Source organism: Arvicanthis niloticus, chromosome 13 (genome assembly GCF_011762505.2).
Source record: "Arvicanthis niloticus isolate mArvNil1 chromosome 13, mArvNil1.pat.X, whole genome shotgun sequence".
Lineage (NCBI taxonomy): Eukaryota > Metazoa > Chordata > Mammalia > Rodentia > Muridae > Arvicanthis > Arvicanthis niloticus.
This window is the reverse complement of record NC_047670.1, coordinates 52,784,690-52,799,076: the sequence shown is the minus strand read 5'-3', so window position 1 is coordinate 52,799,076 and position 14,387 is coordinate 52,784,690. Positions and strand designations below refer to the sequence as shown.

At 46.0% G+C, this 14,387-nt stretch overlaps 1 protein-coding gene across 2 annotated transcripts; it reads right to left on the bottom strand.

Moving 5' to 3' along the window:
• Nucleotides 1-4,770: 4,770 nt before the first annotated feature.
• On the bottom strand, nucleotides 4,771-11,371 carry LOC117719275 (apolipoprotein L3-like). 2 transcript variants are annotated; one of them, XM_076911575.1, is made up of 4 exons: nucleotides 11,257-11,371; nucleotides 8,947-9,031; nucleotides 6,306-6,435; nucleotides 4,771-5,931 (listed from the first exon to the last, which is right to left on the bottom strand). In XM_076911575.1, exons 2-4 carry the CDS (start codon nucleotides 8,957-8,959, stop codon nucleotides 5,067-5,069), a joined length of 1,008 nt encoding a protein of 335 aa, XP_076767690.1. In that variant the 5' UTR covers nucleotides 8,960-9,031; nucleotides 11,257-11,371; the 3' UTR covers nucleotides 4,771-5,066. The 2 variants fall into 2 exon arrangements, with proteins under 2 accessions (XP_076767690.1, XP_076767689.1); XM_076911574.1 differs by lacking the exons at nucleotides 8,947-9,031; nucleotides 11,257-11,371 and adding an exon at nucleotides 8,419-8,909.
• Between the last annotated feature and the right edge of the window lie 3,016 nt (nucleotides 11,372-14,387).

Below are 14,387 nucleotides of genomic sequence, written 5' to 3'. Positions count from 1 at the left end.
CAGATGCATCACACATTTGCTGTATGAACACAGTAGCTTTGGGATGGCAGTTTAAAATGGGATGAGTGATTGATTCGGAAACACTGGAAATCACAGTGAAGACTTTCTGCTGATGACTGCAGAAGTAGCCAAGAACATCCAGCCAGAGAGAGGATGCAGCATCATGTTGAGCAGATTCCTGAGTGGGAGAGGGGAGAAGAGGCAGGTGGTTAGGGATGGGTTATACAAATCACATCACCAGGCAGCTCTGCAGCATGTGTTAAAGGTACATCTGGTCTACCCACTTATTCCCCTTAGTTAGAAGACATGAGAGAGTTGGCAGGTATCACTGTTATATCTCAGCAGAGTCTTGAAATCCACCACACCTGGCTTCTACAATTAGTGTAGAAGATCACCCCAGATACACAAATGTCCCGTGATCCAGCCAACACACCTGAGTAAATGCATAAAAATGAAAACAGAGACACAGGCAGATGTTTGTTCTCCATAGTCATAGCCACTTCATTGATAACAGTCAAAGGAATGGCCTGGATCTGTCTCAGCATTGAATAGACAGGAAATTCTGACCCCTACACAACCTGATGAAGCCTGGGGACATTAGCATAAATTAAATAAACTGGATGTGAAAGGACAAACCCTGCATTCCCACTTCGTGAGGACTATGGGGAAGTAAGATCCCACAAAGCAGAAGCCAGTGGTGTTTCCGGAGGTTATAGAGAGAAATTACCCCATAAGGGTTCAGTGTCAGTTCACAGGAGGGAAAGAGGTCTTATCTAGAGGTGGAGATGTTGGAACCACACACACCACAGTGGTCACTGGAGGAGGCCTTATGAGTATTTAAACACAGCTTCAAAACTCAGTATTTTTTTCTTTTAAAACTTTGTTCTTTTATCATACAACACTTCTGGATGTCCCCCTTTCCTCCTTTTCCCCTAACTCCTCTTTCAACCTCCCCTCTTCCCCAGATCCACTGTTCTTCCGTTTCTCAAAAAACGGAAAAGAGCAATGATATAAACTGAACGTGGCATGACAAGATGTGGTAAGAGTAGGCATAAACAGGGCTGGAGAGATGGCTCAGTGGTTAAGAGCCCCGACTGCCCTTGCAGAGGTCCTGAGTTCAATTCCCAGCAATCACATGGTGGCTCACAACTAACTGTAACAGGACCCGATGCCCTCTTTTGGTGTGTCTGAAGATAGAGACAGTGTACTCACACACACATAATAAATCTCATACCAAGACTAGACAAGGTTAGGCAACAGTCACAAACACCCCCATTCACACTCTTAGGAGCCCCCCAAAACTTCAAGCTACACAAGCACAGCATGTATGCAGAGGGCCTAGCTCAGATTCACATAGGCTCCGTAGTTGCTCCTTTAGACTCCATGAGTCCCTGTGAGCCCTGCTTGCTTAGTTGATTCAGTGGGCCATGTTCTCCTGATAGCCTAGAACCCTCTGGCTCCTTCAATTCTCTCTCCCCTCACCTCTTTTCTTTCTCTTCTGTGGGATTCCTTAAGCTCTACTTAATGTTCTCTCTCTCTCTCTCTCTCTCTCTCTCTCTCTCTCTCTCTCTCTCTGGTTTTTCAAGACAGGGTTTCTCTGTGTAGCCCTGGCTGTCCTGGAACTCACTCTGTAGACCAGGCTGGCCTCGAACTCAGAGATCCGCTAGACTCTGCCTCCTAAGTGCTGGGATTAAAGGCGTGCGCCACCACCACCCGGCTCTACTTAACATTTTCATGTGAGTCTCTGCATCTGCCCCCATCAGGTGCTGGAGGCAGCCTCTCTGATGATGACTGAGGTACCAGTTCATGAGTATAGCAGAATAGCATTAGCAGTCAGTTTACTGAAAAAAAAATTTTTTTTTTTGGTCAATCATGGCTGGTTCTACCCTAGATCTCTGAGTATTTAACTTCCTGTTCCTGGCCACGCAAACAGTGCATGGATTCTCTCTGGTAGCTTAAGCTTTAGGGTGGACCAGTCTACCATACTCACAAGCCACTATTCCCCCAGTGCATCTTCCTGGCTATGGACAGGTTGCAGGTTGGAGGTTTTGTGGCTGGATTGGTATCCCAATCCCGCCCCTGGGAGTCTTGCCTGGCTACAGAAGACGGCTGGTTTCAGATCCTTATTCTACATTAACAGGAGTCCTCACTAGGGTCACCCTCATAGGTTTCAGGAAGTTTCCACTGCTCTAGGTTTGCACATCATCCCATGAATCCCCACCCCCAACTACTATGCTCTCTCCCTTTGCCCCTCTGTCCCCTCTGATCTCTCCTGTTCCCTCCCCAACCTGTCCCCCCTATCTGACCACAAATATATTCCACTTCCCATTCCCAGGGAGACTCATGTGTCTCCCCTAAAGCTCTCCTAGTTACTTAGCCTCTTTGGGTCTGTGTGTTGTATTGTCATTATTCTTAACAGCTAATATCCCCTTATAAGTGAGTACATAGCATGTTTTTCTGTCTGGGTTTGGATTGCCTTGCTCAGGATGATTGTTTCTAGTTTTATCCATTTGCCTGCACTTCTCTGATAAAAAAATGATGGGGGGGGGGCTGGAGAGATGGTTCAGAGGCTAAGAGATTAAAGGAGCTGCTATTCACCATTGCTGTTCTTGTCAAGAGCCAGGGTTCAAATTCCAGCACCCATGTGATGGCTTACAACCATCCTTAACTCCATTTCAGAGAATCCAGCAACCTCTTCTGGCCTCCTGGGAAACCAGGCATACATGCAGTGTATATACATACATGCAGTGCATATACATACATGCAGTGCATATACATACGTGCAGTGCATATACATACATGCAGTGCATATACATACATGCAGTGCATATACATACGTGCAGTGCATATACATACATGCAGTGCAAAACACCCAGACTCATAACATGTGAATAAACAATAGATCTTAAAATTAAAAAAGGAATTGTTTGCAATGTTTTGTCTTAAGAAGATTGTAGATGCTTCAGAGACAGCCTTGATATGAAAACAGTTACTTCCTTGCTTGAAAATGAGAAAACTAACCTTAAGCATGATATTGCTGAGGTTATATCCACGTGTGATTCCTGTTTATTTGTTTGGTTGTTTATTTTATTTTGTTCTCCATTCTAAATCAGTCTTCCTGTCCAAAGGGAGAGAAATCCTTGAACTGCCAATGGTTCTGTGAATGTGATTTTCATCTCTGCATTTTCCCTGGGGTCTAAGATGAGTCATGACACTTCAAATACCTCAAGATCATTGCCCGATTCCCACCTGGCCTTGAGAACAGTGGACACAGGGAGGTCGGTTTGGCTGGGTTCCCCCTGAGAAACCGCCACTGCTGCCAACTGTCCACATGTTTCTCAAGCTCTTTACCTTGTATAATGGGGTGGGAAGGTTTCCTGAAATGTTTGAACCACAGGGTGTGTGTCAGTCACCCATCCCTTGATATGACAATCCCAGAATTGCTTCACCTGACCATGTTCTGAGAGTTTCAAATTGTTTTCTGAGTTTTCCTGGGGAGATGTAAACAAATGCCTATTTATACCAGGTAAAGCAAGATGGCAGTGACAGAGGAAACAAATGATCCTACCTGAGCCTAGCTTAGTAACCAAATGAGTTTATTCGGGTTACTTACAGGAGCAAACTTAAGGGGTTGTTTCTAGGAGTGTGGGTGACTTAAAGGCATCTCTCTTCTGAAGCAGTCATTGTAAGCATAGATGACAATTCATAAAACCTGTGTCTCTGGAGACCACTGCTCAAGTTTTGAGAGGGAGGGGCAACTTCATGGCTGTTCAAAGCTGGAAAACATCATCTATAGGGATAAACACAGATCCATCAGGCCAGGAGTGTATCAGCGGTGTCCCTGCATGAAGGCCCAGAGAGGCCGTTGTGTGAAGCTGTAAAGGTGAAACCTGGATTGCCTTGGAGACCCCAAGAGGTTAGAGATGCCAGAGCCATGGGATACCTGCCAAGGAAACCTGCTAACATTGAGTGGAACCAGCCTGACAGAAAGAAGTGCGTTACAGTCAACATAGCTGAAAGGAGATGAGATGCAGAGTTTGGAGTTTGCCTGTCCAGTATCTCCTCACTGTGTTCTTTTCCCTATGTTTTGGAACAATAATGTATACCCTGTGCTGTGATATATTGGAAGTATGTGGTCTGCTTTTTGTTTTGATTTTAAAACACATTGCAGTTAAGAGATTGCATGAATTTCAGAATTTGAACTTTGAATCATTGTTGAGACTGTGATAGGGTATGGGGACATTTGAAGTTGTACTAAATGCATTTTGTATTATGTTATGGATACAGATTGATGGGGGGCAGGGAGAAGAATGTGGTGGCTTAAATAAATATGACCCCCATAGATTTATGCCTTTAAATGCTTGGCCATAGGGACTAGCACTATTAGGATATATGGCCTTGTTGGCATAGGTGTGGCCTTGGTGGAGGAAGTGTCACTATAGGGGTGGGCTTTGAAATTTCTTAATCTCCAGCTATGCCAACTGTAACAGTCTCCTCTTGGATGTCTTTGGATCAAGATGTAGAACTCTCAGCTCCTCCAGTGCCATGTCTGCCTGCAAGCTGCCATGCTTCCAACCATGAACTAAACCTCTGAAACTGTAAGGCAGACCCAGTGAAATGTTAGCCTTTATAAGAGATGCCTCGGTCATGGTGTCTGTTCACAGCAATGGAAATCCCAACTGAGAAGAAGTCAAGGGAGGAACTGCAGCGGCCAGTCACACTGCATCCAGTCAAGAGCAATGAGAAATGAATTCATGCATGCATGCTTACTGATGTTTATTCTGCTTTTTATTATATAGCTCAGAATCTGTATCTAGAGAACACTGCCACCCATGGTGGAGGAATTGACCCACATTAATTAGAGTCATTCAGAAAACTCTCTCGCAGGCACGTGTACAGGACAAGTTGAGCTCGAGGATCGCTCACTGAGACTCACATGATTCTAGACTGTGTCAGGAGGACAGTGACAGCTGAGCATCTCATGCTCTCTCTAACAAAATGGCTCCCTGCCTCAAATCTGTCCAGATCATCTCCACTGACCTCCGTGTTCTTTGGGGCTGCTGTCACTAAGGCTCCAGGAGTGTCTTGTGGATCTGGGCAATCTCTTTCAACTTCTCCTCCAGCTCCTGAGCCAGGGCCCGCAGTTCTTTGCCTGACTCTGATTTTGCTCCATCATATAAATCCATGGAGTCCTTTACAAGGGAATACATATCCATTGCGAGGAAGACACCTGCAGTGGCTGCATCCCTGATTCTAGCTTTTTTGGTCATTGCTAGAACAGTGCCTTTAAAGGCATTCTGCACCTGACTAGTGCGTGAGGCAGCCATTCTTCCAGAAGTCATGAGGCGCCTGGCATCTGCTACTAAGCGAGGGTTGGCTGTGGCTACCCTAATGGCCCGAATGTGTTTCCCCAAGGTTTTCAATTGTTTGATGACATTATAGATGGTTTTATCAAGTTTGAGTGCATTCTGACCCATGACAAGAACTGTGTTCAGAGTGTCCATGGTGTCTGACATCAGGTCCTTGGCTTTAGCTTCATCTGACCACTTGCTTGTTTGCTCCACAATCTCAGTGGCAGTTCCAGTCACAGTAGCTACTGTCCCCAGCCCCAACCCAGTTGCTGAGAGCAGCAGACTGCCCCCTGCTGTCATAGGTGCCAGAGCTAGACCCAGGATGCTCAGGACTCCTGAGGCAACACTGGTGGAGTTGGTTACCACATTGGAGATGGTGCAGCCCCTGTGCACCTGGTCAAGGTGGTCAGCCAGAGCTCGGAGCTTCCTGATGTTTTCCTGTACCTTCCTTTTCAACTGAGGAAAAGCTTCCACAAACTTCTTCCTGTCCTGCAGTTCTTCTTGAAGACTGTCTTTGTCCTCCAAGGTGGGGAGTTCTAAGAGCAGCTTCAGAGCCTTATGCAGTGCAGCTTCCTCATCTCTGTAACAGAAGAGGTCAGAGCATCAGGAAGACAGCCTGTCTCACTGTAAGATGGGCTCCCCTGTGATCTGTCTTGTCAAACCACAGACTTACAATATAAAACCAAGGGGAAGTATTTTACAGATGTGCAGGGCTTTGCATTCTACAAGGAACATTTGATGATCACAGATGCTGTCTGGTCCTTAGTCTGTAGGTGTCAGTGTGTGAAGTCATGTTAAGGCACACTTCATGACAGGCACATGACAAAGATACCCTCACTCAAAGTGTGTGCCATCACTATCAAAATATTTGCCTAATGTGAACTCTGTAGATGAACACAGGGATGTGGGATTACAGCAAACCTGGGGACATGCTGGGGGTCCCCTGGAGATTACCTGGACAGTTCAGCCTCTGCCACCAACACTTTCCAGGCTTCATCTTTGGCCAACAGGAGCTGCAGGTCTTTTCTGCTGACCGTGTCCTTCAGGTACTCAGTGGTTTCCTGAATGAATTGTCTCCTCAAGACTTGGGAACAAAAAGAATGAGGTCATTGGACAGTATGGATCAGCTTGAATGGCAAAGAGCACATGGTGTTTAACAACCAAGGTATTCAGCATCTGCTGTTGGGTACCTGATGGAGTCAGCAGTGTTGAGGAATGAGGTATGCCCTTAAAGTCATATATAAAAGACCTTACGGCAGTAACTGGTTTTACAGACAGACTTTTAAGAAAGTGAAGTAATAAGGATTAGGTGATGTCATAAACATACATCCCTAATTCATGGGAGTGTGGTACTGATAAGAAATGAAATAGACTTCATGTGCATAATGTCATCTATCTATCTATCTATCTATCTATCTATCTATCTATCTATCTATTATCTATCTATCATCTATCTATTACCTATCTATCTATCATCTATCTATCTATCTATCTATCTATCTATCTATCTATCTATCTATTATCTATCTATCTATCTATCTATCTATCATCTGTCTCAGTAATTCTCAACCTTCCTAATGCTGTGACACTTTATCACAGTTAATCATGTTGTACTGACCTCAATCCTAAATTTATTTTTGTTGCTACTTCATACTGTAATTTTGCTATTGTTATGAACTATAATGTAAACATCTGATAATTCTGATGGATTTTAGGGCAATCCCTATGAAAGCATCCTTTGACCCCTAAAGGTGTTACAACTCCCAGATTGAGAGCTGCTATCTATCTACTTATCTATCACCAACCTCTGTGTCTCTGTGTCCCTTCCTTCCTGCACTCTCTATGCACACAGGACAGGCTGTGTGCAGACTTTCAGTTAGCAAGCTGCTGCTACCAAGCAGGAAGAGTGCCCGCACCACAGCCAACCTGCCATTCCCTCATGATGGGCTTTGGCTTTCACAACGGAGAGAAACAGAGGACTTTGTTCAAGACCTCAGCCTGTGAGATCACAGGATGGCAGCTTCAAAGGCTCATGCGCCAGGGAGGTGTCATGGTGCTTTGCAATGAAATGAAATGTCCTCTGCTCTGAGAAATCCAAAGATGAATCTTTCTGCCTTAGACAGTAACAATCTTTGCAAGGATGACTTCCATCTGCCTTAAGGCTCTTGCATGTTAACAGTGACACCAAAGCCTGTGAATGGGACTTTTAAATCCTTAGAGAGTTGTGACATTGGTTTGTTAGATAAAAGGCAGCATTTCAAAGAAAGTAGAATTTATATGTCAGAACTAATTGCATGTAGGAAAATTAAGGGTAGCTGTGGTGAGTTGAATGGGATTGGCATCCATAGGCTCATGTATCAGAATGCTTGGTTGCCAGTTGGCTGACCTGCTCACAAACAGTGAGTGGCCTTGTTGGAAGAGGTGTATTACTGGGAATGGCCTTTAAGGTTTCAAACGGCCAGGTCAGTCCCAGCTTTCCCTCTGTCTTGCTTTCTCTTTCTCTGTCTCTCTCCCTCCCCATTAAATGCTTTCTTGTTCATGTTACCTTAGCCATGGTATCTTAGCACAGCAATAGAAAAGTAACCCAGACAGCAGTGGGCACCAGGGAGAAAGCTGTTGTGACACAGCTGACCACATTGGTTCCGAAGGACTGTGGAAGGCTTAGAAACTCAGGAATTGGAAAGTGGTTGGACACTGTATAGGGGTTAATGGGACATCGTAGTAGGAGCTTGGAAGGCAACAGTGCTGAGAGCAATGTGTAGGTCCATGGAGACCAAGTTCAGAAGGTCTCAAAGGGAAGTAACATTAGCAACTGTGCTAGAAAACATTTTGTGTTATTTTGTCAAAAAATATGTCTACTTTTTGCCTGTATTCTAAAGATTCCTGAGGCTAAACTGAAGGGTTTAAACTACTTTTGTTGGCAGAGGAGATTTCAAGACAGACTAGTGTTGACTCTGCCTCTTTGTTCTTAGTAACTACTCTATGCAGATCTACCACTAAGAAGAGGAAGCCAGTGAGCACTGCTTCTCTATGACCTCGAATCAGCTCCTGCCTCCAGGTTTCTTACCTCTTTGACTTCCGGCCATGACTGTATTTGATGATAAACTGTCACGTGGAAATGGAAATGAAATGAACCCTTCATCCAAAGTTGCTTTTGTTCACAATGTTTAGTCACAGCAATAGAAGCCCTTGCTGCTACACCAGCTCTGGTGAGTTTCTGTGGGAGGGGAAGGACTCATTGACAGGAGCTGCCAAACATGTGACCCTGGTTTAAAGGAGACTCAGACAAGAGTTTTCCTGTGTGGTGGGGTCTGGAGACTCCTCAGACACTGGAAGTTTTCACTAATCCACATGGCCTGCTGCCTTCCACTTTCCCAGGCTGTCTTAACTGAGAGGCAAGGACAGGAGGACAGGATTTCTGAGCATGGCCTCAAGACAGAGTCAAGAAGGAGAACAACTTATACCCAGGTGCAAGAAAGTACCCTTAGTCTGTTTCAGGGAATCCCTTTGTGGCCTCAATTCAACGGGCTCTCAGTGTGGAGGCCCAAAGTTCTAGACCACACTGAGGAAACAGAGATAGAAGCGGAGTCGGTACCTCTGGAGGCCATGAGGGCTGCAGGGTCCTTGGTTTCTGAAGTGGGATCTCTCAAAGGTCTTCCTCACAGTTCTCTGTGTCCAGGCTAAAAGGAAGAGAAAAACAAACTGTGGGAATGAGTGGGGACGGCTGTAATGAAGGCTGCTGTCTCACTGTTGTCTCTGGATACCACAGCAAGTTACGTCAAAGGTGACTTCCCCCGTCCCCATCACCCCTCACCACCTGTGATAGGTGAGAGACATGGCTCTTAGGTCATGAGAGCAGGAGAGCTGTCCCTGTCCCTCTATAGTTGCAGCACTTGGAACAGCTGTGGTGGTTATTCTCTGTAATGCAAAAGGCTCACCATGGGAATCCTAGGGCAGTAGAAAGAACCTGTCATAGGATCATGGTCCTGCTCTTCTCCTGGACAAGCATAGTAGAGCTAGCCTTGGTGACAGGGTGTGGCAGAGAAGTTCTTATGAGGATCCAGTATTGATACTGTAGCAAAAGCCAGAGGCCTAGAAATAAACTCATGTCTCATTGCAATGAACATTTTCAAGTAAAGATGTGTGGAGAAAAGGGTGTACTGTGACACACTGACACACTACAGCGTCCACCTCTCTTTCCTCAAGATCTATCTATCTATCTATCTATCTATCTATCTATCTATCTATCTTGGTCCATCTTGGCTGCAAGTCTAGACTGTATCCTGACCTGAGGTCTGACTGTTTGGTTTCAGACCTGTGACAAGGGGCTGAGGTGTATATATTACATACCAAAGCACACCTGGCTTCTAGGTTCTCCCAGCATACCTCAGTACCTACATGGCATACCCTGTTCCCAACCCCGAACTTTCTGCCTTTCCCCCAAAATCTCCTCCCTGTATAATCCAGATATATATATATATATATATATATATATATATATATATATATATATATGACATTGAGCCACTAGCTTCTGAGGACACAACCCCATCAAAGGAAAAGTGTGGATTTTAATAGAAAATATTTAAAGTTTCTAGGATGTTCTGTTTTTGCAGATACAGAAATCATTTGCCCTCCCCCCACCTGTGGTCTGGCCTTTGACCTTTTGGTTACTTGGCTCATAGTGCTGAATATGTGGTTATCAACTGTTCCCTCCCTGCCTCACACTGTCACATTACTCACCCAAATGCACAAGACGGCCTGTCCTCCTTCACCACCCCTCACAGGCTGGGCACAGTCCAGGGGAGGCAGGCCAGCCCCCTACCTGCTCAGCCTGCTTCATGGCATCCTCAAATGACTCAGGTTCCTCCAGCCCCCTCATAGACACATGCTGAGAGACACCGTGTGTGGCACAGCTCCTGGGCACCTTGTATCTCCCATGTCAGTCAACATTTGTCTCATCTGACCTTGGTGGCAATATGTATGCAGGACCAACCTGAGGGTGCACAGGACTCATGCACCTGCTCATGGACCAGTGGGCTCTGGGTCCTGCCTGCCTTCCTCTACAGCCCTCACACTCTCCATTTCCAAAGGAGTGGGGACCCCCAACAGCCACCTTCTCCTGGGAGCTGGCTGGCCAGGTCTCAGGCAGTCCTTGAGCAGAGCCCTGGGAAGCTTGGTGATCTCATCTGAGAGGTCTCCACCCTTTCTTGAGCTCACAGCAGAGAGGGAGAGAGGGACAACCAGAGTCCATCTTGGCTGCAAGTCTAGACTGTATCCTGACCTGAGGTCTGACTGTTTGGTTTCAGACCTGTGACAAGGGACTGAGGTGTATATTTTACATACCAAAGCACACCTGGCTTCCAGGTTCTCCCAGCATACCTCAGTACCTACATGGCATACCCTGTTCCCAACCCCGAACTTTCTGCCTTTCCCCCAAAGTCTCCTCCCTGTATAATCCAGACATTTTCTCTTCCTCTTTTTCTTCTTCTTTCCCTCCTCCTCCTCCTCCTCCTCTTCTTTTCCCCTCCTCCTCTTCCTCTTCTTCCTTCTCCTAGTCCTCATTCTCATCCTCCTCCTCTTTCTCCTCCCCCTCCCCCTCCTTCTCCATTTCCCTCTCCTCCTTCTTCTCTTCTCTGTCAGTTCCCACACCTTTTTCTTTCTCTCTCCATCCGCTACCCCTCCTTTCCCATGGTGACTCCCCTGGCTTTGGTCCTTGAAGCCATTGAACTTGAAGAATTGCATCTTTCCAATAAACCTGTCTTTAATATAATCTAATCTGGCTTGAGTTGACTCATTTCGCTGATGGCAGAGAAATAACCTATCACTGACCCTGATCATCCCTCTCTTCAAGAGCTGCTGGGTGCATGAGCAGGTAGTGACTCCCAAGAGATCCCCAACTTACCAGAAAATCTTCCTGTGGCTGAGGAGGAAGGGAACACAGCTGTCCTTCCCGTGTGTATCAGCTCACTAGCAGAATATCAGGGTCCCAGTAAGAAGCAGCTGCCTGCTGGTTATACACAGACACTGAAAGTGAAAGTTACACCTTTCGGAGCAAAGTCAGACACACCCAGAAGTATGGCCACTTGTAGGGAACCACCCAAATCCCACCCTCCTGGCTGACCTGTGGAACAACCTTAGCTCCACATCCCATGCCCTTCTCAGTCCCTGACAGCTGGTTGGGACTTCTCTGTGAACTTGAGGAAGAAAGAACTGCCATCACAGATTGAGAGACACTCCCTAGATCACCCCCTAAGTGACCCAGATCTGCTCACTCACAATGTCAGCAGAAAGCTTCTTCCTCCTCCTTCACCTCGGCTGCCCCTCATCCTGGGGTCTTTTGTGCAGACAGTGGTGATGCTGTGTCCACCATGCCTGGCACCTGGAAATCTGTCTACATGGCTTCTTCTGCCTCAAGCCCAGGTTCTGCATCTGGAGCCATCATGCACTGCTTTCTCTCAGACTCTCCCAGCATCCTCCACAACACACTCCTCTGGTCCATTCTTGTCTCTTACAGTACTTGAGTTCCAAGTCCAGGGCTTTGCCAAATCTCTTGTCTCTATGTTCACTTAGCTTGGAGGCTGTTGAATAGCTCTCCTCTTCTCTTAACAGAAGGGACTTTAAGCAAGGCTGGATGCAGGGACCAACTGGCCATTACGTCAAGGTAGACATCATGCCATTTATGTTCTTGGGGTTTGATGGCCATCTTAATCCAGCTTCTCAAGGAAGGATAGCACGTGACCTTGGGTCTTTAAGCTACTGCTGGCATCTCTTTTAACTTACTATATGTTTGGAGTTTTATAGTCATTTCTGAGAAACAAAAATCTCAGTGTTTTATCAAATCTACACTTTTCACCGTTGATAATAGGGGCTGTGCTGTGATTTTTTTTGAGGTGGGAACAGGTGGGCTGAGAGGTAAGGTCTGTCATACCACAGCTCAGGGACCAGTGGAGACTCAATCCATATTCAGACAGTAGACACTTGAGCACACACGTCTTTCCCATCATTATTATCATTTTTTTCTGTAGCTGTTCATGTTCCCACTTTCCCCACTTTTCTCAGCGTAGCGTTATCTCCGTCATGAGAGGACATCACAGAGAGATGCAGCACCATGACAGTGTCCATGAAAGCTGTGCTGTCCATGGGCTGGCCTCGATGGAGCCCTCCTGATCAGGGCATAGAATGAACTGGAACATTAATACACGCCTGAATAGAGTCAGGGTGGGGCTGCAGGACCCTGCTGCAGATTGATCTGAAAGAGACAAATAAGAATCTCCACCTCCAAGTTCACAAGCACAGCCCATCCCTCAGCGACATGCCAAAAAATGTCACCCAGGATGCCTGCCACCTCAGAGGTGGGGAGGCTGATAACACCTTTGGTCCAGAGGTGATAGCAGCCAATGGGAACATGATTTTAAGGCAGTGAGAAGCAACCTGTAGTGGCTTTGGGAGGCAGAGGATGAACACCAGCACTACCTGGGAGACTGACTGGGTATGGCAGGGATAGCCTGATACTGCAGTCTGGATACCAGACTCATGTTCACAGGAGCGCCCATGTGAACACACACACACTAAATGAAACATAAAAGGGCTACACTGAACCTTTACTTTGCTTTCAGCTTTTTATAACTTTTTAGACAAAAATCACCTCACAGCCATAAAAGCAACAGTCAGGTAGTGCATGGTTTCCTAAGCACTTTTATATTCCATACTTTCACAGTAAATTTAAAGCAATCATTTATTGTAGAGCAGTGGACTGTGCCAGGAAACCCACTGGAGATGGTGGGCATCTCCCTGTTCTCTAGTAGATTCTGGGTGTTGGTTTTCTAGCCAAGAACAGTTTTCCATGCTAAGGAGGTATCTAGAGGCCCTGAGGGTTTAGCCAATAAGCTTCCCGTCCTTGACACTCCTTCTTGCAAAAGGTATTTAATCTCTGGTCCACCCTGAAGAGGTGGCATGTACCCATTTTCTATGATCAACTGTCAATAAATGATATGGACAAGTATGGACTGTCTCATTCATCAAGAACAGCCCTGAGGAGCATGGAGGCAACCTTCATCTATAGAGCCGCAGCAACTAAGTCTCCTGCAGAAGGCCCCTTGGTGCTCCAGGACTGGCCACCGATGATCTAAGCCAGAGTTCTTCATTCCCACGTGGCCCTGGGCTCAACATTCTCAGCCCATTCGCCCCAACCCCCACCTCAATTCCATCCCCAACTCCCCATGACTCCTGGATGTCCAGGAGTTTGGGAACCCCCAGCCCCTGGCTCCTCATCACAGACCTGTGGACCCCCAACCCTCTGTTCCAGACAGACGGCTCTGCACAGTTTCCAGCTTTGACTGGATGCCCATGAGTCAGGGAGCCTCAGCTTTGGCCTTGGTTTATGCCTTTTCTAACTCAGGCCGAGGCACACATCTTAGGCTGTGTTTTCTTATCCCATGAGCCGTGTATGAGTGTGTCCCTAGTGCCCAGCACCCTATGGTGGTGCAGGGTAAATGCAGTCTAGCACGGTTCATCTACCCAGTGGTGTTCCCATACCCCAGCGGTGGGAAATTCAGAACCACAGTTCAAGTCATAGGTCAATAACCATTTGAAGGAGTTACAGCAGAATCGTTTACATGTCTTTCCATTAAGACTAGTACCTGGCTAAACATTCCTTATCTATTCTCTAGCTCCACAAGTTCGTTATAAGTTTAAAGCAATAGTGTTTATGTCACAATTAGCAAGGTTTTGTCAAGAGATGAATCTTGTCTCTTGTGTCTTATTATTTTGTCCCTTGTACCTTGTGTCTTATTATTTTGAAGTCTTGTATAGATAAACTAGTCAATAATTTACTTTCTGCCCTTGCACTTACAATAAATTGCCCATTTCCAGTTTATAATCATTAGTTATTGAGATTAGTGGCCTCACTCGTAACCTAGAAGGAATGTTTCCCTTGATTATAAATTTGTTCCAAGCCTGTCTTCTTTTCCTACTGTAATTAGCTGATGACACAGAATTCTATTTGCAGCTTTTTTCTACAGGGGGCCTAATATT

Excerpts from the sequence above, each read along its gene's own strand:
- LOC117719275 (XM_076911574.1), bottom strand. Across the intron at positions 5,932-6,305 it reads GCAGAGGCTGAACTGTCCAG|AGATGAGGAAGCTGCACTGC; the intron begins GTAATCTCCAGG and ends CTTCTGTTACAG.